At 37.0% G+C, this 27812-nt stretch overlaps 1 protein-coding gene across 4 annotated transcripts in view; it reads left to right on the top strand.

Moving 5' to 3' along the window:
• The window catches only part of kcnab2a (potassium voltage-gated channel subfamily A regulatory beta subunit 2a), a 100418-nt gene that overhangs the window by 9919 nt on the left and 62687 nt on the right, over nt 1–27812 (top strand). For 3 of the 4 annotated variants that reach the window (XM_084100175.1, XM_084100176.1, XM_084100177.1), the window contains one exon: nt 24945–25116. In XM_084100175.1, the coding sequence (XP_083956301.1) occupies nt 25040–25116 (77 nt within the window). In that variant the 5' untranslated portion in view covers nt 24945–25039. Of the gene's footprint in view, nt 1–24944; nt 25117–27410; nt 27453–27812 lie in introns of all 4 variants that reach the window. The other variant, XM_084100174.1, reaches the window with a different exon arrangement.

The following is a 27812-nucleotide window of genomic DNA, read 5'->3' as shown; positions in this document are numbered from 1 at the left end:
TCCTCCTTTCCTGCCGGCGACCATAAAATGTTCGCACAACAAGGACGTTCATTTGGCGAATTTGAACTAGCCTACATAGATGATGACGACAGGACGCAAGTACGTCAGGTAAAGTGCTTTAGTGCGCTCGCATAATTGCAATGTGAAACCAAACCGAAACTTACCGAATGTATAGACCTTATGCACCAGAGAAACAAGGGCGCAGTTAATGAAAGTTATCATTAGGATTGTAATGTTTAAAGCAGATGTCTTAACAAATGTCAGTAGACCGGGAAGATTTTAAAACGAGCCGTTCATTCATAAATGCGCAAGATCGCTGTGCAAATACAGACCGGAAGACAAAAGGGGCGGGGCTACATAAGGTCTATAAAATGTATCAAAACATGAACTTTGGTTCGGATCTTGGTGCGGACTTTCAAGTGTGAAAACGCCTTAAGACTAAAACACCATACAATGCCTTAAAAATTAGGCTAATAATATATCATGTTTCAGTGTCTTTCTCTGTACTGCTTAATATGATCTACAGCACTGAGAATAATTGAAAAAAGGATGGTGGTCTTTTATGTGATCCTGAGATACTGTCCAAAGATGGATGTGGATGAGAATGCTAGAGGATGACAAATTTGAGATATTAATTATTTCATGCAGTTGTTTTGCAGCAGATTTGTCTTAATAGTTACCAGACTGTTTTTCAAGCAAGCATGAGGGAAGCTCTGCATGTAGATTTAAGCTTCTCCTCGGAGAGAACGCCTTAACAGTTCTCTCTAACCATCCTGTGGTGCAAACGCAGAGCTGCTGTCTTGCTGCATTACTCGTGTTTGGGAGTCCCACCAGGAAGAAGGTGTGCATTTGCAGATCTGGGTAACCTACGGCATTTATCACACCTGTCTTCATCGCAGGTGTGTGCTAACGTGTGTAGATGTGTGTGTTTCTTTTTTCATTTAGACCACCCAGTCATGTTGCCAAAGAATTTTTAAGTATAGACTATACAAGGTCCAAAATGGACTCTCGCCAAGTGCCAAATGCGAGTAAAACTTGGCCAGGTGACAATAATGTTTCTTTTTTGGAATTGCAAAACGAACACTTTATTGTTGTTTTTCTGACTAAAGCAATATGAACAAATCAAAGAAATCCAGGCTGATTCACTGATGCATGTCTTCAAAGTAATTTAGGATGCCAAAATGTTTGTAGTAACATTTTGTGGCACCTTTCTGATTACATAGTTTTCCTTTTTTGTCTTGAAGTCTCTTTTAACTAAACGGGAAGTTCAGGCAGGACACATTGAAGGACTTGGGCCTGGTTACAACAAACCCCTTAAGCTAAGAATTTGTTTATAATTAGGCTAGTTATAATTTAGGTTATAATTAAAAACGAATGATAACTAATTATTTCTTAACTTAAAGGGGTCATGAACTGGCTTTTAAAAAAATGTCATATTGTTGTCTGAGGTCAACTTATGACGTTCGCTTGGTTTTTACATTCAAAAACATCAAAATGAATGAGTAATAGGCTATTTTCTACCCTGGTTTTGAGCCTAGCTCCTGAAACGCTCGGTTTTTATGGGCGTTCCGCATTGAAGACTTGGAAGTAAACGCCCACTGCTATGATTGGATAACAGTTTTGCATATTATAATGAGCTTCATGTAATGCGTGAATCGGTGGGCGGAGCTAAACAGGCAGTGTTGAAGTAGGCGTTGATCATCTTCTGCGGAGGCGGTGTTTGAAAAACGGTCAATGTGCCCGGTGTCAATAAAAGCTTTTATTGGACTAACAAGGACATTTTCAGTTCTGAAACTTGCATATTCTTATAGTATGATGACCTCTTATATGTCAAAAGCTCAAGGAAAATTTGATTTCTCAGTTCATCACCCCTATAAGGGGTTTGTCTTAAGTTGAGTTGATACTTGCTGTTGCTAGTTGGTTGCAAAAACTGACACACAAAGATGTATTTACTTGCATTTACTTCTATTTATTATAGTATATATCTATTTATATACTTCTAATTTATAGAAGTGCTGATTGGCTCAATCAGTGACATGAGTGTTGTTGAGGTAGGACTTACTGTTTCCAATCATTGGAAGACGGGAGTTTTTGGGGAAACGGTTTGAAATCATGCAAAACACACATTCGTGGTCTGTACATTTTCTCAATTCCCACTGCTTTTGTTTGGGTGAATTTTGGACCCTGGGACTATGAGTTTCGCGTCAGGCCTATTTAAGAGTGAGTGTGAGACAGACCTTTCTCTCCAGGGGTTCAGCATGCAGACCATCCCTCCACCTGTTCCCTGGCTACATAAAGGACAACAGTACTATAGCATCGGCTGATAAACAGGGTTCATTTGCTTTAATGAACAGCAAATGGTTCAGCTGCATTAGAGTTCGGGGTCTTGTAAATTTTTCACTGACCTACATTTGCATGTTTATTTCTATCCTAACTAGCACGTTAATTATGTCCAGCCTCATTTGCCTAGAGCCACGTTTCAGCTGAAATCACAGTAGAGTTAACATTAATTTAAATGATAACTTGTCTTATTACAACCAAAGCTTGCAGATAGCTAACTTCGGTTGACTCGATTATTGTTTCTACATTGCCTACTTGCCAAAAAAGACAATAATGCAAAAGAGCTGAATATACTAATTAGGCACGACTCCATTCTCTCCTCATTAGTGTTTAACTAGAGCACACCCGTTTGCCCTTTTCTTACTGTAGACAAACATCTTGACCATATAGATTGCGCTGTTGAGGCCAAGCATCGCTATCATTTTTTCCCTGCTAATCAGCACTGCATCATCGTTGCCAATAAATTGTGGGCCTCCTTTCAATAATGGAAGCTCTGGTTCTGATAAAGCACTAAATTGATTACACTTTGTCAGATCGCTGGATTGTCCCCTGGCCTCCCTATTCTTGTGCCTTCAACATTTTTCCTTTGGAATAAAGGTCATTTCATTGAAACAATTTCTTGAAACTTATTAGCATGTTTAATGCATTATGAAAGGAAAATAGATCTTGCAACTCAATTGCAAAACAGTTATTGTAAAATGTTATGTAATTTAGGTAATCAGTGAAGAAGGAGATGAGAGGGTTAGTAGTGCTAGGCTTGTTAGACTGCTGACATATTTTTAGCCAGATGAGCATTGAAAAACCGAGTTTAAATTTTTTTTTTAATGATGTTTATATTGGTTGTAGCATTTTCCATCTCAACATGTTTTGGATTAGGGTTATAAGTCACTTGACAAATGATAAAAATAACACCACTCTGACATTACTTTTTTCATTAAAGTTAATATTTTGAAATGGTGGGATTAAAATAGTTTTTAAAATGTTATAAATATCTTGTATAAATTACTGTAAAAACAGGTGGGCTAATCTGTAGCGTTACATGCAGGTGACGTGATTACAAACCTATGAGCTGCACTGCTCTTCAAAAGTTTGGGGTCAGTAGGTTTGCTTTGAAAGAAATTGACACTTTTTTTATTCAACAAGGACACATTAAATTGACCAGAAGCGATGATAAAGAATTGCATTTCTACAGAAAATGTTCAAATACTGTAAATGTTTTTTTTTCTTACTTTTTATTCTTTAAAGAATCCTGCAAAAAGCACCACAGTGTCCACAAAAATACTGATCTCAACTTTGATAATAATAATAATAAATGATTTTGAGCACCAAATCAGCATGCAAGAATGATTTCTGAAGGATCATGTGACACTGAAGACTAGAGTAATGCCTGCTGAAAATTCAGCTTTGCCAAAAATAAATAGCATTTGAAAGTATATTACATAAATATTTTAAATTACTATATTTCACAATATTACAGTTTTTGAAAAAAACTTTGAATGGTGGTGTCCATGCATCACAGCATCATTGGATTTCTAAAAGACGCTTGTCACCTTTTTTATATAGTTTAGTATACAGATGCTACATTATTTTACTGCCATGTGTACAGGTGAAAATTTGTAATATCGTGCAAAAGTTAATGTATTTCAGTAATTCAAATTAAAAGGTGAAACTAATATATTTAGTTATATATAACTATATACATATGCATGATTACACTTTTCAGAGGGCTGGCATTTCTGTATTTAAAATCCTTTTTTTTTACTGATTTCATGTAATATTCAAATTTTCCAAGATTTTGAATTTGGGGTTTTCATAAGCTGTAAGCCTTAATCATCAAAATTATAACTTTTGCACGATATTCTAATTTTTCGAGTTTCACCTGTATTTGCATTTGTCATATATGAGTGTTTCCTCTACAATGTATTCAGCTCATAATAGAAGGACGCGGCACGCTCCAGGCGCGCCTCTGTTCATTGTTGCATAGCAACGACAGACGCCACGGGTGAGCAAGCGCTTGTGGAAAGGAGAAAGCGGTACGAATTGCGAAATTGGTTCCCGAGAACCGTGGGTTTTCACTGGTATTTGTAGCGAATACTGCTATTTTTCAGTGAAAAAAAAAAAAATTCACCTTTATTTCTAGGTGAAGAGAAGACAGACCTGAGGAATAGGCTACAAGGACAGCATCTGGCCACGTGCATGCGTGTCAGCATTAATGCCCCCCCCCCCACAATAGCATTCAATTACCAAAGAGTCTTAGAGATCTTCTGAAAAGCCCAGAAAAATTAAGTGCTCACAGATTTGGTGTGGCCTTTGCCATTAAGATAAAATTTTAAATAAATTGTAAAAAATATTTTTCTGGGTTGTGCCGTTTATTTTTCCCCTATCAATTTCTACCTTATAGCTGAAAATTAACACAAAAGAAAAACATGAATAATCCTTTCTAAAATTATAAAATGAAGGTTTCTGTTTGTGACCAGGGGCCGGTTTCACAAAGCTATTTTAGACCGGTCTATAGTGTTAGACAAGTCTAAAATTTGCTAATAGACTAGTCTAATGCAAGTTAGACTGTTTCACAAAAATAAAGACTGACTTAATTTAGACCAAAAACATTAGACACCTTACCCCCAGGCTAACTTAGGTCTAAGACTCTGTTACCTTGGCAACCAGCAGTAACAATCAGTTACATTACAAACAGCCAAAAGAAAAGGGAAAATGGCTCATAATTTAAACATTTCTTCTTGTTACTACATTCTCCGCTAAATTTCCCAAGTAAAATGTCCTTGTAACTGTTATACTCCTCCAACAAACACATATTTTCGGCTGGGGTAAACAGCACTGAGCGGTTGAATGCGCTAACTCGATCCGCCATGTTTTTTGTTTTGAAAAGTGTCTTATTTTACCCAGAATGCATTGCAGTGTAGTCCTACTTAAGATAGTCAGAGTCTTAAGTGCTTTGTGCAACGGTCTGATTTAGATGTCTATCTGAAGTCTGACTATCTACTATATCTAAGCCATAGTCAAAGTCTATCTTTGTGAAACCGGCCCCTGTTCAAGGTACGTGCTGCAATAATCATGCCTTGAATCTGTTGATGGTATGTCATATTTGTATGTCTCAAAATGTCCATTTCTATCTACAAAACTTGCCACAAGTCATGGTTTAAGGGATTATTTTACAAAAAATTCTTCCGGAGGTGCATGCCCCCCCCACGCGGCTTGGTAACAACCTTGGTAACAGCACCGCTGCTGGAAAAAATTCTAGGGGAAACACTGTATATATTCATCATATTTTTAATGAACCTCTTGGCAGAGGCTGTCCGGTTCGTTTTCGCTGCTGACTAAATGCTGTCCTGTATCAGTATCAGTCAAAGATGAAGAGGTCATATTCCATCAGCCAGGTCTCATTGGACAATCACATGTGTATGTGCTGCAGGGAGAGCCTGAGGGAAAGAGGGAGAATGCAAAAGGAAGAGAAGGAGGTAGAGAAAAGAGGATAGGACACCCCCCCCCCCCCCCCCCACACACACACACACACACACACACATAAGGACTGAGAAACATTTTATTCAGAAGGGAGAACTGGAGAGGCACAAGACAGGATGACTATTGCTGAGTAAAGCTGCTTCTCTGCTATGCAGTTGGTCTCTAACCAATCGCAGCTTTGCTGCGTGACTGAACTCCCCAATTGGATCAGCGTCTGTTTATGTTCTGGTGTGTGTGTGTATGTGTGTGTTTGTGCACCTTTGCTCCAGTATGTCCTGTTTAAGAGGTGAGCAAGAAATTGATGTTATCAGTGATGCTGATGGCTTTGTTGCAGCAGATTGTGATGATGCACTTTTACACTATCACGACCCACGCTGAAACTCTGCAGTTTATTGACAGAACTATCATACGGGGATCAGTTTGTACAGAATGCTGATTCACGCTAGAGATTATTATGTGCCATGTGAGCAAAACATTGCAACTCTTTCAGATCTTTTAAATGACTTCATGCCAGGCTGATATTTGGTCATTTTGATGTTATCAGCATTAGCAAACAACTGTGCCATGCTTGGCTGATTAACAGTCTTTACTTAGCTACACTTATATACGTGTAAAAATTAAGAAAATATAAATTACATTTCTGCAGTTATGCCTATAATGCGCATTCATTAGAAAATATTTTCTATTTATGAAATTATAGTATGTATCTGCATTTTATTGGCAATCAGCCACCCTGCTTTGTAGATCATTGTTGATCATTGAAAAACCCATATTTGTTGACCACTAGTGTACACCTTTGTTTTTTAAATGGTACAAATCAGCATTACAGTATTTTGCTGGGGCATTAGTATGCACACACACACACACACACACCCGATGCAGTTTTACATTAGTTTGCTTCAGCCCACATGCGTATGTACAACTGCAGCTGACGCCCGTTCAAAGGCTTGCACAATCACTCATAAGTGTCTCTGTACAAAACCCCAGCATGCACAGCAAACCTGAGCCACTTTAAAATCATGTTAATCACTGAACTGTATATGGCTGTTTTTTTTTTTGCTTCCTACTCCTGAACCTGAAGCTCGTGTTCTGAGCCGCTTTCATATCTATACTGTAATGCGTGTGCATTTCTTCTTGTTGTTTTTTCTGAAGCATATTGCAAGATGTTGATTAAGTGTGAAGATTAGCTTTTTTTTTTAAAAGAGCAGTCAGGAAACAAATGTCCTTCAGGCAAATGCATTGAAAACAGCACAGATCTGAGTCACATGTGTGGACATGTATGTAATTAGACAGATGGGCCGTGTTTTTGTTCATGTGTTTATGGATGTTATATATAGATGTTGGGAGGGTCCTTCAGGCAGAGTGGCCAACACATCGTGTCGCTCCGGTTAGGGTCGAGTGTAAATGATGTAACGTGTTCTCATGTGTATTGTAGGGCTGGGTATTAACACAAATTTCACAATTCGATTCGATTTCGATTCCGATTCGATTCAATATTGATTATTTTGGATATCAGATACAATACATGACAAATTTTCTCAAGGAAAACAAATCTCTTAACTAATGCTGTAAACTATGGGAGTCAGTTATAGCCTACTAAAATATTGAAGGTAAAAATGAACTGATTTGTATACAAACACTTATATTACACTTTTATTTATTTTTATAATAATAAAGTTATATAAAATATAAACATTTAAATGGTGGCTGTCATAAAAACTTGTAAATGTAATATGGTGCATATATTTAGCAAAATGATCCTCTCTAGAGTTAATTTTTCTAGCTGACTAACGAGTTTATGGTCACTGGATATGGTTTTTCTGAGGTAAATGTGACGTTACATGACATTGTTTACAAGCTGTTTTACTGACGTCTTTCCACGGTTGAAACACTGATTGAGCGATTCCATGTGGCATGATACAGAGTTGTACTCTATCTTTTAACACACTTTCAGATGCTCATTCATGTTTATTTTGTGCTATAATTATTAAGGCGGAAGAGAAGGTCATCGCTGCTGCTTCTCTTGAGCTGAGCCAGAGCGATCTCACGCCACAGCGCCAAAACAGTATTTATGTTTTTGAATCTCATAAGAAAATGGACGTAATTTGAAATCTGAGACTTTGTTTCATTTCATGTTTCACTTGTTTCACTTCATTCACATCATTCATATCATTATCATAACAAAGCACAAAGATTATTGTGATTTATTGGACGGGATGCGCGCTACAGTGTTCCATTCATTCATCAACTGAAAACAGGACGACTTGCCTAATCGATTCTTGGGATTTAAGAATCGATATCGTTTCGTAAAAAATGAGAATCGTTTAAAATCGAGAAATTGATATTTTTTACCCAGCCCTAGTGTATAGTATCATTTTGTTTTGCTTTGTTAGCCTATTGCTAACTGATTGTTCAGTCCCCTCAGTAGTAGATGTCATTTTGGGCTGCGTTTCCCAAAAGCATCGTAAGCCTAAGTAGACAATGGTCTCTGCGATCACCTAGAAAGGAAACACAATTAGGTATGCGCTGACAGGCAGCAAATGCATGCACAGAAAACCGCAACCAGTCTGGGTAATATGTCAGTACTGAATTGAGTTCTCTTTTATGGTATACAGCACTTTTATTGACTCTTACTGTATGTACTTTCAAACATATCATACTTTTTATTTGGTCATTCATCCATTTTTCTTGATCGCTTCGCCCGGTCCTTGGCACTTACGGTAGGTGAGAAAGGTTTGCTTTGTTTCACACAGACATCACTGACATAACGGATCCTCATGAAAATAATGTATTACAACTTTAAGTTAGAGATAATTCAATTAGATCATTCAAATTTATTTTTTGTAAGACCTTTTTTTTTTTTTTTTGCTATTATTTTTGGTAAAATAGCAAATTATGCAGGATCGCCAAAAAAATCAACATTTAGTTTTTTGCGTTTTAGCGATCGCAGAATCGTGAAAAATGGAGGAACTGTATAGTGTTTCCTGAGTAAAAACAAACAAAACACTGTTATTATTCAAAGAACCTGTTCTTTATTTATCCGCATTTGACTTCATTCATGATAGAGGTGGGGTGGAGTTATGAAGTTTTATAGAGAGTTTGAAGATCCAATGGAGTTGCGAGGTTTAGTCACATGCTCTTTTAAAAAAATACTTTTTAAAATGGTTAAATATTTGTAAAACCCACAGACAAACATAAAGGGTGACCAATTGTAATGATTTCTGGATATGGAGATGCAACATTTCCACCCAACATATCAGTGTTCTAAACATTTCTTGTCATATTGAACTGAATAAATGCAAATAAACTGAATATAATTATTCCTGAATATTTATTACAAAATGCATTGCTTTTAAAGCTTATGGAGCGATAGTCCAATGAATTTCTTCTTTCTCTTTTTTTTGTTGTTGTTGAAAGTATCGTTTAAATTAGTCTTTACTGTCCTAAAGGAAAGAGCAAGCTCTTAGGCAGTTCTCGTGTGCAATCATATATAGCTCATTAATCATGATGTATCAGCGTGCTTGGTGTATAGCAAAATAAGCCTAAGTGCAATGAATGTCTGGTGATATATAATGATGTGAGATGCATCAGTGTTTTTTTTTTCATCCATAATGATGAGCTGGTTTGGTCTCTTCTTTGTAGGTGCCGTCCCAGTGGCATGCATTCGTCTAATGCTCGCCAGCTGTGGGTAAAGCTGCCTCACGTCTCTTCCACCTTCATCACTGTTTGAATGGCTGTGCCTAGTCAGCTCTTTCCTCTAATCTCTCTTCAACTGCAGTTTTCTTTGCTTCCCTCTCCTCCCTCCTCTTCCTCAGTGTGTGTGTGTGTGTGTGTGTGTGTGTGCTGCAGGCAGGCTTTTTCTGGGGGCGGGTTTTTCAGACTGCTTACAGCACTCAGCACGGGGTGCTGCATTTGCACCACGTTTCATTAGTAATTCTGGACCATTCTCGCAGCATTTTCCCCCTCAGTTAGCAGCCACATTCGTCAGAATGATATTTCACTATCCTGAGGGGAAGATTCAGTCAGTTCAGGCTCACACAACAGCTACCAACTGGAACAACCACAAGAACACCAAAACAAAACAAGACGGGGCAATTCTGAATTATTTAGCAGCGGTGCGTTCTGAGAGATACTGACGTGTAATTGTAAAAACAGGCTTTAATACGCCCTGACTTTCTCCACCACCCCTTCACGAAGGTTACTTAACATCACTACGCTTATCTGGCTTCACTCCATGTTTCTGTTTATAAGTGCTTTATTGTGTCGAGGACGTATGGATGACGTATGGGTGCTATAAGAAAGGCTCGGCAGTTTACCCGCATCAGTGTATATCCTCCTGGTGATTTGACGATCTAAATGTTTGGACAGCTCGTGTTGTTTTGACATAGCCGGAGGTGTTTCATGCACATAAGGAGTAATGACTTCTCTCTTACACACATTTACACTGGCCTTTCTCCAGCGGTATAGGTGACTTCTCTCTCGCCGGTTTTATATCAGTGACTGTATTCGTCACAATAGCATATGTTTTTGTTTTTTTAATGGGCAATATCTCAATTATGTTAGACTGATATTAGAAGCATATAATTAAGCCTTATTTATTAGACCTTATTCTTTTCCTATATGTATTATTTTTCTTCGCCATGTTTTAAAACAGCAGGAAACCTTTTTTCTACACTACCATTCAGTTTAGGGTCTGTAAATGTTTTTAAAAATGTTTTTGCTCACCAAGAATACAAATTTTAAATAACAGGTTCAAATTTGAATGTATTTTAAAAATGTAATTTATTTCTGTAATGGCAAAGCAGAATATTTTTTTAGCAGCCTATACTCCAGTCTTCAGTGTCATATGATCCTTCAGAAATCATTCTAAGTTTTTAAAAAAGACGCAAAAGTATCACAGAATGATCCCATGCAACATGTGCCAAATATTTCAAGGGTATATGATAGAGTATGGTGAAAAACATAACAAAACTGAATGTATTATTTATCGCAATACTTGATCTTGGAGGTTGGTCCTCTCTGCACGGCGTGTGTGTTCGTGATATTAGTGCCGGAATTCACTCCGTCTCACCCAGAAAAAGCACACAAGTTGTGAGACATCAAGAAGTTGCGTTTCTTAAAGGATGTTGTATTATTAGTAGTATAAATTAATTTACACAGATTTTTTTTTTTAGGTCATAAATAAAACAGATTATTAAAATATATGTTTTACAATAAAATACTATTTCAATCTTTCTACTTCAGTTTAATTTAATATCAATGTGAAAATTGTTTAAAAGTATATCTTACTCAGATTTTTTTCTGTATGTATATATATATATATATATATATATATATATATATATATATATATATATATATATATATATATCATTTAATTTAGTATCATTTGTGCATACAGTTTATTGTGTGTAATGTTGCATCATGAGTGTTTGTGTGTTCTTAGAGGAAACCAAGTCAAATTCTTCAGTACTAGAGAATATTTTGACCATAAATGTGAATTTTAGATTGTTTGCCAATCATCATCCCCTGACTGCAACCAATGCTCAACTGTCCTTCTCATGCCTTTCTCCTCTCCAGACAGAAAGATATTGATCTCAGGGCTATTCTTAACATTACTGAGTGTGCCACAGTGCACAGAGTTATTTTTAATCTTTCCCCGCCTCCTCAAATGCACACCTATGCAGAACCTAATCCCCGCCTTCCCTTTGTATCAGTGATCCCCACATATCTGCATTTCCCTTTACCCTTCATGAAGCACCACAAAGCACATTGCAGATTTGTGACCTTTCAGAGCGCTGCACGCTCAAGTGGACAACCAGCCTGACACAATACATCATGCAGGGCTGATTCAACCATCTCCTATATTAGCAACAAAGGAAGGCAGTCAACTTTGTGAAGTAGGCGTCGTGGTGTAGCCTAGATTCATCTGAATACCTCACCTTTGCAGCAGTTCTGTTAGCACTATGGCTCTCTGCAAGGCCAGCGGGTTGAGCAGAGCACATCTCTGAAGTCGACTGTGCCAAATGCAGGGGAGTAAAGCTGGCACAGCGTGAGTCTGTGTTTTTGGTGAGATGGAAATGAAACCGAGGGTGAGAGCCAGAGAGGGCTTCCCCAACCTTACTGCCGCAGAACTGAATGGAAAACATATTGTAGATCTAAAGCCCTATTTGGACGGGATTAACTTTACAAGGGTAGATGGAGTAATTTCACCACCACAGGACGTCTGTAATATTAATGGCCAATTCGCACGGGATAAGATATCTCAGTAAAACTAGCAGAAGTGGGAGCGGTAACTCGATTTGTGCATTGCCGTCACTCCTGTTGTCATATGTATTACGTTACTTCCTGATATCACATGTGCAAACACATAAAACCTATATTTATATATATTTATATATATAAAACAGTTATGTCCGGTTGACATCAGATTGTATTGTGTTGGTAAAAGGCACTTATCTAACGCTAACAGATGTTTTGTACCTCTAACAAGTGCTTTCGATCTTCTTTCTGATCTGAATGGTATGTGGAAAAGTTTTGCCACAGACTCGTTCCAGCGTCTAGAACGCAACTGAATTTTTTTTCAAGCGTCTCCATACTTGAAAAACCACGGAAAACTACTTTTAAACAGGAAATGACGAAATATTTACGTACATATTTACAGCGGGTCTATTCGCACGGGATTAGTATTACCTGAGGTCATTTTTCCGGACCTTTTTACTGAAGGTAAAAGTCGCCGTAATCTTTACTGACATTGTCCGTAATGATTACCGAGATGCACATTCGGACGGGACTAAAATCACAGAGAAGATCTGGTAATTATTACTTTACCCCACCTCTCCATGTTAAACTAGTCTCGGCCGAATAGGGCTTAAGCCGAGTAGAGCAGTTACTGATCTATAACCAGCTCTCTGCCGTCCTCATATCATTTGTACATTGAGATGTGAGAGGCATTTGTAATTGAAGAACATTTTTAAACACAATTGTGTAAGTCAAGCAAGCAGTTGTGTAGATTCACTTTTTCCTATATCCATTTTATTTTACTCAATCATTAATTTATAGTAATGGGAATTATAAGGAATTTGGGGATTTTCCTTTAATTATTATGTTTGTGGTTGAAAAGTAATTGATTTTTTTATCATACATAATGTAGTTCTTCGTTTTTTTGGCAGCTATATTCTGTTTTTGTAATTTATTATTTAATAAATGACAGTATATTTAAGTATTTCAAATGTAACATAAAACATTAATAGTTTTTTACCTGAACATAAAAGTAATCATAAGCAGTCCAGTGAATAAGTCAAGAGTGAGTCAATCAATGCGTTTGAGTTAGATTTTTGAGTCTTTTGACCAATTTGCTGGTTCAGAATTATTATTTGTTTGCAAGTTGTTTGACAAGTTTTATGCTTGTTGTATGCAATCAGAACGGACAGTGTAATAGAAAGATGTGTTGTCGAAGTGTTGTTTTGTGCCCAATTTTCTCTGTTATCACAATCATTTGTGACCCTGGACTACAAAACCAGTCACATGGGTAAATTTGTTGAGTATATATCATCTGAAAGCTGAATAAATAGGCTTTCCATTGATGTGTGGTTTGTTAGGATAGGACAATATTTGGCAGAGATACAACTATTTGAAAATCTGGAAACTAAGGGTGTAAAAACATCGAAACATTGAGAAAATCGGCTTTAAAGTTGTGCATTTATGTTCACGATTGTGCTGCATTCACTCACAAAAATACATGTTTTATATATTTACGGTAGGAAATTTACAAAATATCTTCATGGAACATGATCTTTACTTAATATCCTAATGATTTTTGGCATAAAAGAAAAATCGATAATTTTGACCCATACAATGTATTGTTGGCTATTGCCACAAATATACCCTTGCGACTCGTGACTGGTTTTGTGATCCAGGGTCACATTTATATTAGCATTTGCAGAAGAATGAAACTGGTTCTTACTGTAGGTACCATCCTTGCTCATTGGTAGATGCTAACTTGTTCACTCTGTCTCAAGATGAAAGTCAGAGGCAATTGCGAGGTCACCTCTGTCTCCAGCGTAGTCAGATAGGATAGACTGAGACCATAAAAAGGGCTATTTATGGATTAGGAGAGCTTTATACGGCATCGCCTTTAGGGACCAGTATCTGGACATCTGTTTGGAGGCCAGCCGTCACTGTCTGCTGCAGGATGAAATCAACATAGATTAGATGTTTGTGTCACACAGACCTTTCAGTGAAGTGATTCAAAGGCACTATGGGACTTGTCTTAAGTTGGAGAGGGCATTAACAATGGTTTATGTTCAAGGACGTGAAAATCCACTTTATTAAAGGCATGTTCTGTGTCAGTTAATGTAGAAGAATTTTGACTCGTCCTTTTCTTTGTAAAAATCATGTTTACAGTAATGCATTCAAAGAGAATTTCAAAGCGTAAATATGAAGCTACGGTGGAAACAAATTTCCTCTCGAGGACAAATAAAAAATCTATATCTAAGCTAAAAAAAAACTAAACATCATTTTTTCTTATATTAAACAGTGGTTTACTGAACAATTACTGAATAATTAAAAGTTACTTAAGGATAAAGAAAAATCTCTGCTAATGCTGTAAAATATATAGGGAGCTGTTAGCTGTTATACATTATAATATTAAAGGTTAACAACAGAGCCGAAACTATAAGCCTAAATTCATTTGCTATTTATTTTTAGATATAATCATCAACACTCAAATAACAAATTGTATGCAAACATGTAAACTGCACATATGGCAGTTTTTGCATTAACTTCTAAATTTAATTATGTTTTTTACTCCAATTCGTTGTTGAAATAGAATCATTTACACACTGGCTGTAAATAATCATTAACATGCATTAAATAATCAAGACAATACTAACAGGTTAAGTAAAATATAATTAATATATAGGCTAATATAGTGTATATATTTAGCGAAAGAGTTAATTTTTTCCAGCTGACTAACAAGCTGTGGACATTTGCCTGAGGTTAGTAAAATGCTACGTGGGATATTGTATACAAGCTGTTTTACTGATGTCTTTCCGTCGTTGAAACACTGATTGAGCGATTAAACGAGATATTATACGTTTATTATATCTCATAAAGCGTACATTTAACCAGTTTCAGTCACAAGATGATTGCTGACAATACCGGCAACACCACAAATCTGATGAAGCACTTGACAGTGCACGGAATAAACTTACGAGCAGAAAGTTGCTCCGTCTTCGACTCCAAGAAGAACTGGAGCGTGTCACAAATGAACTGAAACTGAAACATGAGAAAATGCCAATAAAAGCTTGAAATGTCTCCTTGCTATTTTTTCTCGACACATTCATAATCATTAGGCTACTTTTGCCTGTGCTTTGCGGCAAGCTTTATGTGTGCTGAGCGCAAGGCATATATCCCGCCCCCAATTAGCCTATATTCAGTTCAATTCACATTTATTTGTATAGCGCTTTTCACAATACATATCGTTTCAAAGCAGCTTTACAGAAAATGCGTGTCTACGTGACAATTTACAGTGATCTGTTATCAGAGGTTTGTGTAAGTAATGCATTTCAGAAATGTACATATACAAATCACAGTTAACTAACAATATATTAATTTAAACAATGTATTAATTTAAGGCAGAAACAATGAGCTCACTGAAGTAAAGAATACAAGGTGTTAAATGATTAGGATATATAGAAAATTTTTGCATTGGTGCTTTTTTTGGAGTCTCTGAGTCTGTAAAAAAAAAAGTCAACAAACTGAAAAAATAAAACTGACGTTTTTTTTTTTTTTCGAGGTAATGTAGATTTCATAAAATTGGTATAGAAAAAAGTATCGTTCAGGAACCGGTATCAAAGTCAAGGTATCGGTATCGAACATTTTGAATGATACCCAGCCCTAGTGTGTGTGTGTGTGTGTGTGTGCATATGCATGCATTTGTTATATGTATGCATGCACAAAGTTTTTTTTGTGTACAATTATTTTTCTTTTTGTAATTTTTTTTTTTCCCCCACTGTAGTGTCTGCATTGTACCTGCATTACAGTGTTGGACGTTTTCCCAGAGCCCTGCAGGGAAGTTATGTAGGTGACACCAGTACTCAGTTTGTTTGGCACTTCTATGGTGACAACCGTCACACTGTTTTGCTCTAACAATTCCTATTCCCCTAAATACGGAACGAGTCCCTCTGGTGATTGTGTCATCCACACTGCTGGGACCACTTCTCCATCAAGGCAGGAGTTCTGCTGGTGACCTTTCTTTCGTCTGGCACACCCTTTGTGTGTCTCAACATGGAGAACAGCGATCAGGCTGTTGCATGCATGCTGAGTCAGCAGACCTTTGCAGTCATGTGCCGTGCTGGATCGGTTTTCATGCAAAAAACACTACTTCAGCACTCTATTAACTTTAGGATCACTACGTCCAAATCTAATCAAACCGTGAATGCAGTCTATTTCACATTAATCGATGAATCGGATAAAAAGACAAAAACAAAACATTAATTTCCAACCCTTTATTCAAAAACAGAATTCACAGTGCAAAAAGTGCTCCTTGAACATAGTATTAACCTGAGCTGTTAAAGTAATAATAATAAATAAATGTAAAAAAATGGACTAACACAAAAAACATAGACATGTATGCTTTACATCTGCCATATATATAGGCTTTTTTTAAATAAAGTGCACAAAAAGATGTATATTTTTGTTTAAAGGGACCTGAGCAGTCAGAACAATAATCATTTATAAAAAATAAAGAAAAATACAAATCAGAAAACTTTACAGGATTTGTTTGAACATCAGAACTTGTTCTCTACACTACACTCACAAACTCACACACTCACAGACGCACAAACTCACACTCACAGACGCACACACTCACAGATGCACACACTCACAGACGCACATACTCACAAACTCTCACACTCACAGACGCACACACTCACAAACTCACACTCACATAGTGTTGTTTTTGGCGGCCTGTTTTAATTTTAGTTTTAGTCTAGTCTTTGTGTCAGGCTGTCATTTTAGTTTTTATTAGTTTTAGTCACATTCATACTCTTTTTAGTCTAGTCAAGTTTTAGTCGACGAAAACTGATGACATTTTAGTCTAGTTTTAGTCAACGAAAACTGATGACATTTTAGTCTAGTTTTAGTCGACGAAAACTGATGACATTTTAGTCTAGTTTTAGTCAATGAAAATTGTATTTTAGTCTCTTTTTAGTAATGCGATTCTATTTAACCCAGTCAATATATAATTTCAAACAAGGCTATCTTATTATAGGCTATTTAGTAGGCCTATATTTAGGGCTGTGACGGTGGCAGGTTTTTTTTACCACCGCGGTATTATTATTAAAAAATAATATTAAATTTTAATATTCGGGGGGTTATTAAAAAAAAAAAAAAACTCGTTTTATATTTCCACACAAAGACGCGATGCACTCTGCGCTTTGAGCGGGATGTGGGACACGAGCAGGAAAACACGAAGATATCGATCTCTTTATGATATCTTCGTGTTTTCTACTTGATGTAAATTGGTTTGAAGAGCGAATTTTATCCTCCACAAGGGCAAGATATTTAGGCTGTGTTTGAGATTGCGCTGCCAGAGAAAGTGAAACTAAAAATCACCCACACGTGTCAAACGCGCTTTACAACTAAACTCGCGCCCAATGTCTAATATAACAAGCACAAACTGTGTTAAAAAGAATTTGACATGCAAGTACAAATGTAGGCTATCTGTCCTACAGCGTTTTTCTACTTTACCACAGTAAAGAATACGAATATAATAGGCTTAACCCCTTAGCTGTCACCCCCCTTTTTGAGAATGGACATTAAAATGCACTATTCAAGCTTAAATGGTTGTAATTCAAGAATGCTTTGGAGTATAGACCTAAGTTTGGTCTTGTTTTAAAGGTAAAAAATAGCAGATTATTGCTGAAGTGAAAGCACATCAAAAAATTAAAGTATGAAAAAGTTATGGAAGTTTAAATTTACATTAAATCAAATATAATTTATTTAATATTTTTATTTTATATAAAATATATATTTTACAAAATATGTTTTACAAAAAAATTACTATAAAATCAAAGCCAAATATCTAACCAAGTTGTGTTCCAAATTTGAAGTTGATATCACAAAAAATGAAGTTCCCATGAGATTTTGTTTAGGCGTATTACCAAAAATAGCCACCGGGTGTCATTGAATTCCATTGAATTTTACTGTATGCATTCTACCATAACAAATTAATAAATTTCTGTCCAAATATCACTTCTGTCACAAAATATGGAACCTTGAGACTCAGACCTTTCTGACAATATGTGTTTTGTCAAGATTAGAAAATATTTTGATCATAAATTATGAAACATAAGGATGCCCAAAAGGGGAGGAGCCTGATAAAATAATTTAGAGTACCGTTTCTATGGTAACACAATGTCCAATTTCAAAACAGTTTTCACAGGATGAATTCTGAGATCATAAGCTTTCAAATGATACCTAATTTATGATAACTAATAAAATATGATATATAATAAAAAAAAGCGATAAAAAAATATAATACAATATTTTAGAGGATAATATATATATTATACTTTTTAGAAGATAATATTATTTTATATTTTTTTATTGACAAATACTAGATTATATATTTTCTAATGAAATTTTAGCATAAAAACCAACATATCAATTATTAAAAGTGTGTGCGTCAACTTTTTGTGACGAAGGTCAGAACTCCTGTTATTACGTAGATTTTTTGAGGTGCACTCTTGTCATAAATTCATCTATTTCTGTTCCTACATAATTTATAACAAAAAAACAGTCCTAAATATCTATTTAGGAGTCTTAGAACTTTCCAACGATATATAGTTTGTCATAATTAGATTAGGATTAAATAGTAATATAGGGAAGTAAAGTTAGGCGTCCCGTATACGGGACGGTGACAGTTAAGGGTTTAATTAAAAGTGAACCAAGAAACGTTTATAATAGGCTACCTTTAGAAAATGGGTGAGACGTGACGTGAGTGAAGATTTGGGAAAAGAAACAAGAGATTCCATGCAGGGATGAGTCACGATTTTTGGATATTCGATTAGTTTATTTAATTATAAAATATCGAATAGGTTGTGCGATTATACTCTAAAATAAAATCTCCATGTTCTGGCGCTAATGCGGTGACGTGTTCATGTAACAAGAGACGCTGCCAATAACGCACATAACAGCTGTCACAAAGAACCAGCAAAAGTAATGATTATGAATGTGTCAAATATATCAATGAGACATTTTAATAGAATAACTAATGGAGTAATATATGGTTAAATTCGCTGATAATCGGGTGACCAGATCGCAATCCAGAATTTAAAGCCGACAAAGCTATGGGTTCACGCACAACTCTCTCATTCGTCGTGACGTTACATTTCGTCTCGTCTCGTTTTGGTCAACGAAAATGAAGAGACATTTTAGCATAGTTTTTATTTTTTAAACCACATTTAGTCTCGTTTTTATTCGTCAACGATATTGCATTATACATGTATTTTAGTCATCGTCACATGACCATGCATTTACGTCTAGTCTCGTCTCGTTTTCGTCAGGTGATAACGGTTCGTTGACGACAATATTTCGTCATAATTTTCGTTGACGAAAGCAACACTACACTCACAGAGGCACACACTCACAAACTCTCACACAAATGCACACACTCACAAACTCACACAGACACACACACTCACAGACGCACACACTCACAAACTCTCACACTCACAGACGCACACACTCACAAACTCACACTCACAGACGCACACACTCACAAACGCACACTCACAAACTCTCACACAAATGCACACACTCACAAACTCACACAGACACACACACTCACAGACGCACACACTCACAAACTCTCACACTCACAGACGCACACACTCACAAACTCACACTCACAGACGCACACACTCACAAACGCACACTCACAAACTCTCACACAAATGCACACACTCACAAACTCACACAGACACACACACTCACAGACGCACACACTCACAAACTCTCACACTCACAGATGCACACACTCACAAACTCTCACACTCACAAACACACACACTCATAAACTCTCACACAAACGCACACACTCACAAACTCTCACACTCACAGACACACACACTCACAGACGCACACACTCAAAAACTCACACTCACAGACGCACACACTCACAAACTCTCACACTCACAAACACATACACTCACAAACTCTCACATTCACAGACGCACACACTCACAGACGCACACACTCACTCACAAACTCTCACATTCACAAACGCACACACTCACAAACTCTCACACTCACAGACACACACACTCACAAACTCTTACATTCACAGACGCACACACTCAAAGACGCACACACTCACTCACAAACTCTCACATTCACAGACACACACACTCACAAACTCTCACACTCACAGACGCACACACTCACAAACTCTCACACTCAGACACACACACACACACACGCACTCACTCTCTTTGTTCACTAAGTCAAAAGCACCATGCACCTCATCCATAGTCAAAAGTGTCCTTCATACTCTGAATCTAGCATGTCATCATGGCACCCCTGTTCTCCGTCAAGTACACTAATAACTTCCCCACATTTCTCTCATTCTCTCTCTCCTCATTCATGCAGTTATATGTGGAAGTGGAGAGAGTCACTTTGTGTTTCCCCTGTGTAAAACTCCCAGTTGCTGTAATCCGCTGAGTGCACCTTGCTTTGGTTTGACCGTCAGAACAGTAAATCTGAACACAAGCTATGCTGCAACTTTCAAAGCCTGAGTCTGCTCTCTTTCCGCAGCACTGCAGTATTCCAGCTCTCACGATACCAGCGGCCGGGTTACTGTATCACTTTAGCAATAATGAGCTGCCAACAGAAGCTAGAGCATTTTTTCTCATTCTTACATAAAAGGTTTGATAAGTACTTTTTATCACTATTGATTCGAAGAACTTAAGATGTTAGAAGCAATGCTTTATACTAAGATTTTTGATCCCTAAAATGCAGTTTAAATGTCTTCTGAATTATAAGACATGAAATATCAGAGCATAGTTTGTGATGTTTATTTATTTATTTTCCTTTTTATCCTCTCTCTACCATTTCTTCCTCTATCTAGTAATGTTACCACAACTTTGACAGTTCACAATGAGCAGAATAAACATTTTCTGGACATCAGACCTTTAAAAAAATCCCAATTGGTGCTCAAGCATGATGGATGTGCCCTTATGTATAAATAAATGTCTTACAAAATCCATGGGGTGCCATAAAGCAGCATTGTCCCCCCTGAAAATAATTGTATGTTGCATTTTAACTGTAGATTTAAAGCTTTTTGGCACTTTCAGCTGTTTTTAGGAGTGATGAATATTAGGGATACATGAATATCAGAAGGTTTGTTGAAAGATACAGTACAACTTACCGAAACCTGTATCATGTCTCATGTATTCTCTCAATCAGTGTTTCAGCTGTGGAAAGATGTCAATAAAACAGCTTGTGAACAACATCACTTAACATTGCATTTACCTTAGGAAAGTCATCCGATGTTCACAGTTTGTTAGTTCGCTATAAAAAGGAGATTATTTACTGTTAATTATATATGTATGTTTAAATAAATTTGCCATGAAGACAAGTGCTTATGAAAACTACCTTATATGTGCAACAGAGTTGTATACAAACATTTAGGGCCCTATTTTAACGATCTGAAACGCAAGTGTCAAACGCGAAACGCAAGTAACTTTGCCGTAAAAGACAGAGAAGTGACACTGTAAATCCAAATTAGCTTCGGTTAAACAGGCGTATAATAATTTGGGTAAATGTGTAAGCTAGATTTATGCCTATTTTTTCACTTCTTCATGGACACTGCAATGATTTCCCTCGTGTGGTAATATTTTCCTTGTAATTATGTATGGTTTGCAAAAATGGCAACTGTTGCGTCTGTGTAGATGAGAGAAGCAAAAATGTATGCGCGTTGTGCACATGCTACATTATGGCCAAGCATGCGCCCTTAAAATAGCATCTGAATATCGCACCACTGACTTTAGACAAGGTTTTTCCTGGTCTGTGGCGGAATTGTTTTCTGAAACTGCAAAATAGCACCAGGGAACGTTTGCGCCGGAACACGCCTCCTCTTTTCGCTGCACCGCCCCCAGGAGCGCAAGTTCATTCCCTAATTTACCGACGTGCGTCTGTAGAGGGAAAAGGCGGGTGCAAAATAGGAATGATACATGCGTCGGTGTACAAAGTCAATTGCGCTGGGTGCAAGATATGGCCCTTCAGGTGTAATTATTATATCTGAAAATAAATTGAAGATTAATATAATACCTCTGTTGTTAATTGTAACCAATATTATAGTGTACCAAATGAGTGGGTTCTCTGTATAGTTTGCAGCATTATTTGGGAGAAATTTTCTTTCCGTAAGAAAAAAACAAACTATCGGTATCGGCTTAGAAATTTAATATCGTGGATCGCTAATATAAAGCTTAGTATCACACTGAAGGTGATCTATTTATAGCCCATCTGAACCACATTATTTGCAACATGAGCACTTTGTCAGCCTAGGCTAAAGAGGACTAACTGTTACGGTCACCTTGTGCTTCTCCTCCTCGCAGTTACTCCTCTGATGTGTGACCTCAGCTTCTCTTTACTACACTGCATACAGTGCCCTTCTCTCACGGGACACATCCATCCAGAATTTCCCGCTTAGCGTGATGGAAAGAGGTGGGCAGGCAGCGTAAAATGGGAAATGGAAAGACCTTATTCCTGGTGTCAGAGCGCATGTATGTGGAGATAGATGGGAGGGACAGTCACCTTGATAAGCACTTCAGCAGCACTCATGTTAAGCCCTATTCGGACGGGACTAGTTTAACATGGAGAGGTGGGGTAAAGTAATAATTACCAGAGCTTCTCTGTGATTTTAGTCCTGTCCAAATGTGCATCTCGGTAATCATTACGGACAATGTCAGTAAAGATTACGGCGACTTTTACCTTCAGTAAAAAGGTCCGGAAAAATGACCTCAGGTAATACTAATCCCGTGCGAATAGACCCGCTGTAAATATGTATGTAAATATTCCATCATTTCCTGTTTAAAAGTAGTTTTCCGCGGTTTTTCCAAGTATGGAGACGCTTGAAAAAGCATCAGTTGCGTTCTAGACGCTGGGACGAGTCTGTGGCAAAACTCAAGTGTTTTACACACACCATTCAGATCAGAAAGAAGATCGAAAGCACTTGTTAGAGGCACGAAACATCTTTTAGTGTTAGGTAAGTGCCTTTTACCAACACAATACAATCTGAAGTTAATTAATACATCGTTCGACCGGACATAACTGTTTTATATATATATAAATATAAGTTACGTGTTTGCGCATGTGATATCAGGAAGCAACATAATACGTATGGCGACAGGAGGGTGAAGTTACCCCTCCCACTTCTGCTAGTTTCACTGAGATCTCTTATCCTGTGCAAATTGGCCATTAATATTACAGACGTCCTGTGGTAAAATTACATTACTCCATCTACCCTTGTGAAGTTAATCCCATCCGAATAGGGCTTAAGAGTAATAAGTGCTGAAATGAGAGGTGGCTGTAAAGAATGCTGATGTGTGTGTGTGTGTGAGTTAAATGCAAAGGTGTTCGTTAGAACCTCATAAGGGCCAATAAACTCCTCCAGTTTGGAAACAGTGCATTTCGCACTCCTACCTGCCTGTCCCTGTGCGGAGGAAGATGCTCGATGCTCTGAAGCGGTCAGTGCAAACATGCAAGAATTATAGTTATTACAAGCGGTTTTAGAAGAGATGGTCATGTTATCAAGAATTATTGACGACATTCTATATAACCAAAAGTATTTGCTGTTTATTATTATTTCAATAAAGTATAGGCTATAATTTAGGAAAGTTGACCATATCATTTTTTACAGTGCATGTAAACCAATCAACAGGGAAAAAATGAAGCATGTAAATGCTTGAATCTGACATTTTTCTTAGTATAATTCAAAAATACCTTGCGGACATGCGCAGTAACATGATGCTTATGTTTACATGTTTAACTTCATATGAACGTGTGCATGTTTATTTACGCCTCATGTCTTATGAACTGGTTTTTGAAGGAGACTTGAGTATTTACTAAACCGTTTCCAAGAAAGCTCTTCTGACATTAATGTCAGCTTTCTTTCTTTTTCCCTGTATTACTTTCACTTCTCTCTTCTCTTCCTTACACAGCCCTAGTTCCCTTTTTGTGTCTGTCTTACAACCATTATCTATCTGACTCTCTCTCTCTGTCACTATCTTTCTGCCTTGCACTATACGTACATACTCTTAAAGCAATGCTTCCTTTTAGAAGAACCTAGCAAGGGCAGGACAGAAGGGTGTCAGAAAGCAGCCTTTCATTCACACTATCTGTAAGCCGTGGATCTCACTTCCATGTGTGTGTGTGACGTGTTTAGTATATTATCAGCACTTATGTGGTCTTAACATACTAAACAAAACAACACTGTTTTGTAACTATTATGTTTTTTTTGTTTTTTTTTGTGAATGTGTAACTTTAACTAAGCCTACAATTGTTACATGAACAACCTAGTCAGTAATTGTACTGATTTAAGTATGCATAATACAATAACATTTCCCGATGAAAATTACTATGACTTGAAGTTATAGTCGGATGTTAATTCATTATTCGCTTTAGTGGATTCAGTGACAAATTAGTTTGAATGATTCAAACTGATAACTTGGGAGTTTATGAATCTTTTTGACCATCATTTAAAAAATAAATCATAATTTCCTAAATCAATCTACATTGGTTCAATCTTCATACAACCTCATTACTCAAGCAAAATATGATTTATTTTGCTCTGGCGCAGTAAATTCAGCAGCTCAGCATTGTGTGACACTATCATTTCTTTGCATTATGGATTAGCTGCACAAACAAATTTCTTTTTGGTGTATTGGCCATGTTCTGCTCATCATCATCATTTCCCGTTGTGCAGAATCGCCCTCTAGTGGTGTTAATGCATTCTTACAGTGCAATTGCAGCACTGCAGTGCTGTTCAGATTCGTGTTGTATATTAATGCACTCTAGCATGTGCTGAAACTTTCATCTGCGTTTGTGTTTTTCAGAGGTCCTGTAAGGTGAGAGACAGACGTGTCGGTTGACAGGAGAGAGAGAGAGACCCCTTGGCAGCCTGGCCACACCCCCCACACTCCCGTTCCCCATGTATCCCGAATCGACCACAGACTCTCCCGCCCGCCTCTCTCTCAGACAGACAGGCTCCCCAGGCATGGTCTACAGGTCTGTATGCACTCTCACACACACATTCACACCTAAACAGCTGCTCTGATTGTGCTGTTGCATCATTCATTTATGTTTTAACTCCATCCTCGCTGCATAAACCATAAAGTCAGGGTCTGAAAAATTTGCAGAAACTTAAAAATGTGTTTGATGAATAACAGTTTATTAGCACTTTCCATATTTTGAAAGAAAAAATCTTTTGTAAAATTACACTACTGGTCAAAGGTTTGGGGTTTGTAGGAATAAAAAAAAGAAAGTTTTTAAAAGATGTCTCTTGTGCTCTCCAAGGCTGCATTTGTTTGATTGTAAATACAGTAAAACCTGTAAAAAATACTGTTACAAATTAAACCGACTGTTTTGTTTTAATATTTTCACAATGTAATTTATTCCTGTGATCAAAGCTGAATTTTCAGCATCTTTACTCCAGTCTTCAGTGTCACATGATCCTTCAGAAATCATTCTAATATGATGATTTGATGCTAAAGAAACCTTTCTGAATATTATCAATGTTTAAAACAGTTGCTGCTTCATATTTTGTGGTCATTTTTTTCAGGATCCTTTTATGAATAGAAAGTTCGAAAGAACAGTGGTTATTTGAAAAAGAAATCATTTGTGACATTATGAATGTCTTTGTCACTTTTAAGAAATGTAATCATCTTTGCTGGATAAAAAGTATTAATTTCTTTTTAAAACAAATGACCCTATACTTTTGAACAATAGTGTACATTTCATGGCTTTAAAGCATGACCAAGGGCGTTCAGTGTTGGACTTGTGTATTTAATTAGCCTAATAAGTTTTCCTGGGTTAGATGGTATCATTTAAACAAGCTTTCTGCACTTCATCAGGTTTAAATACGTAAAATTGAAAGAGTTATACTTAGTTTTATTTAGGAGAATTTGCAAGCCACCAGAGCTTCAGACTCTCTCAGAAAATCTGTGTGACTGTGTAAGGACGCTCTGAGAAGTGTGACACAGATACACACGTCATGCATAACACGTCATGTGTGACCTAGCTCAAAGTGAGAGTCTGAAAATGAGCCGCACTGCAAAAGCACCTATTGATTATGAATAACAGGTTTAAGACGTTATCATGTGACCTGCAAAGTCAATCCTTATATTGCCGCAGTACGGATGATCATTTTTAGAAAGATGCATTTGCACCATTCAAAATCTGCTTTATCCCTGCTGCAGGGTCTGTGTATATGCAATTAATTATGTTCATCTAGCATACCGAGTGATTTAAGCTGCAGTTCTGCTGGGCTTCCCAGTAGAAAGGGCGAGAGTGGTCAAGTGCTTTGCATAATACCCAGCATCCCACTTAATCAGAGCCCTGACTTCATTTCACCATTGCTGGAAACTTCCTGATGAATTTGCTCTGATCTTCTGTGACTGCTAGTGTTTTCATTCCCCTCAGGGTTTGCCAGCTGTTCTGGTTTTGAACAGCAGGTGGCGCTGCAAGTTTGTTTCCACCTCAAGTGTAATTTCAAACATTCATTAAACTTTAAAGCTTTAAAGTCTTTTTAATGTTTGTTAGCTGAAAATAATATTTCTGACCAGACAAAATCCAAATTTTTGCAACGTTTGCAAGAGTGTTTGCAATAATCGTTCAGCTTTCCATGACAGCTATTAATTTACAATAATAATTATTCTCAATAATTCGTAGAAATTTGATGAAACCTAATGGTAACTAGTAAGAAAAAAAAAACAATGTTTACATTTGCAAGGCATAAAGCACATCTATATGATTAGCCAACATGTTAAATGTGACAGTTCAGAAACAGAAATCATTTTTTGTAAAAATGTGTTAGTTTTAAGGCCATCTGTATGGAAACATAATCATAAATGAATAAAATCCCCTTTTTGAAAATGGAGCAAAAATATTGATTATTCGTGTTTCACTATTAGACTAAAAAGTAAAAAAAAAAAATTGTTTTAGAAATAATAGAATTTTTTTCCTAATAGCTATTTAGAAAAAAAATAGCATTGTGTTTTAATGTTGTGGTGTTCTTATTTTTGATGTCTGGCCATATTGTCCTTTCATTCTAGAACTAAATTCTTCAAATTTCTCTATTTCTTTCTTTATATCAGTGTTGAATCTATTCCTCTGAGCTCATGTTCATGTGTCACTGCTGAAGCTGATACTGCACTTGTGTATATGTGCACGTGCACGTGCTTGTTTAATGGCCTCTCACTGTTCTTTCCCCTTTTGCCTGTAAGACTAAGCTTTCCTTTCGGTCTTGTCTCTCTCTCTCTCTCTCTCTCTCTCTCTCTCTCTCTCTTTCATGCTGCCCTCAGTGCGAGGTATGGGAGCCCAAAACGGCAGCTGCAGTTTTACAGGTACCTCTTTTGTTTGCTGATTAATTAGCCATGGCCATCTGATACTGCATTCGTTTTCATCTGTTTTGGAAAGCACTTTCAAGTCATGGGTTCATTCTTAGTTTAGCTGCTCCTGATACCGGTGTGATTAGTCATTATGCTTCTGAAAGAGTAAGGGAATAATATTCAAAGTACGCGTGACTGCAATGTTATTTGCTTGTAATGTTTAACAGCGGATCAATAATAAATGCGACATGTATTGTAGAATTACAGTGGGATGAATTGAGACTAACTGGTGCTTAATATTGTTGTATACTTGTAAAAAGGGATAGTTTACATTCAGTGGGAACATCTAATCTCACTTGTAATCTGTGCGTGTGT

Source organism: Abramis brama (assembly GCF_963993115.1).
Source record: "Abramis brama genome assembly, chromosome: 23".
In the NCBI taxonomy this organism is placed as follows: Eukaryota; Metazoa; Chordata; class Actinopteri; order Cypriniformes; family Leuciscidae; genus Abramis; species Abramis brama.
This window is presented reverse-complemented; position numbering and strand designations above follow the sequence as displayed.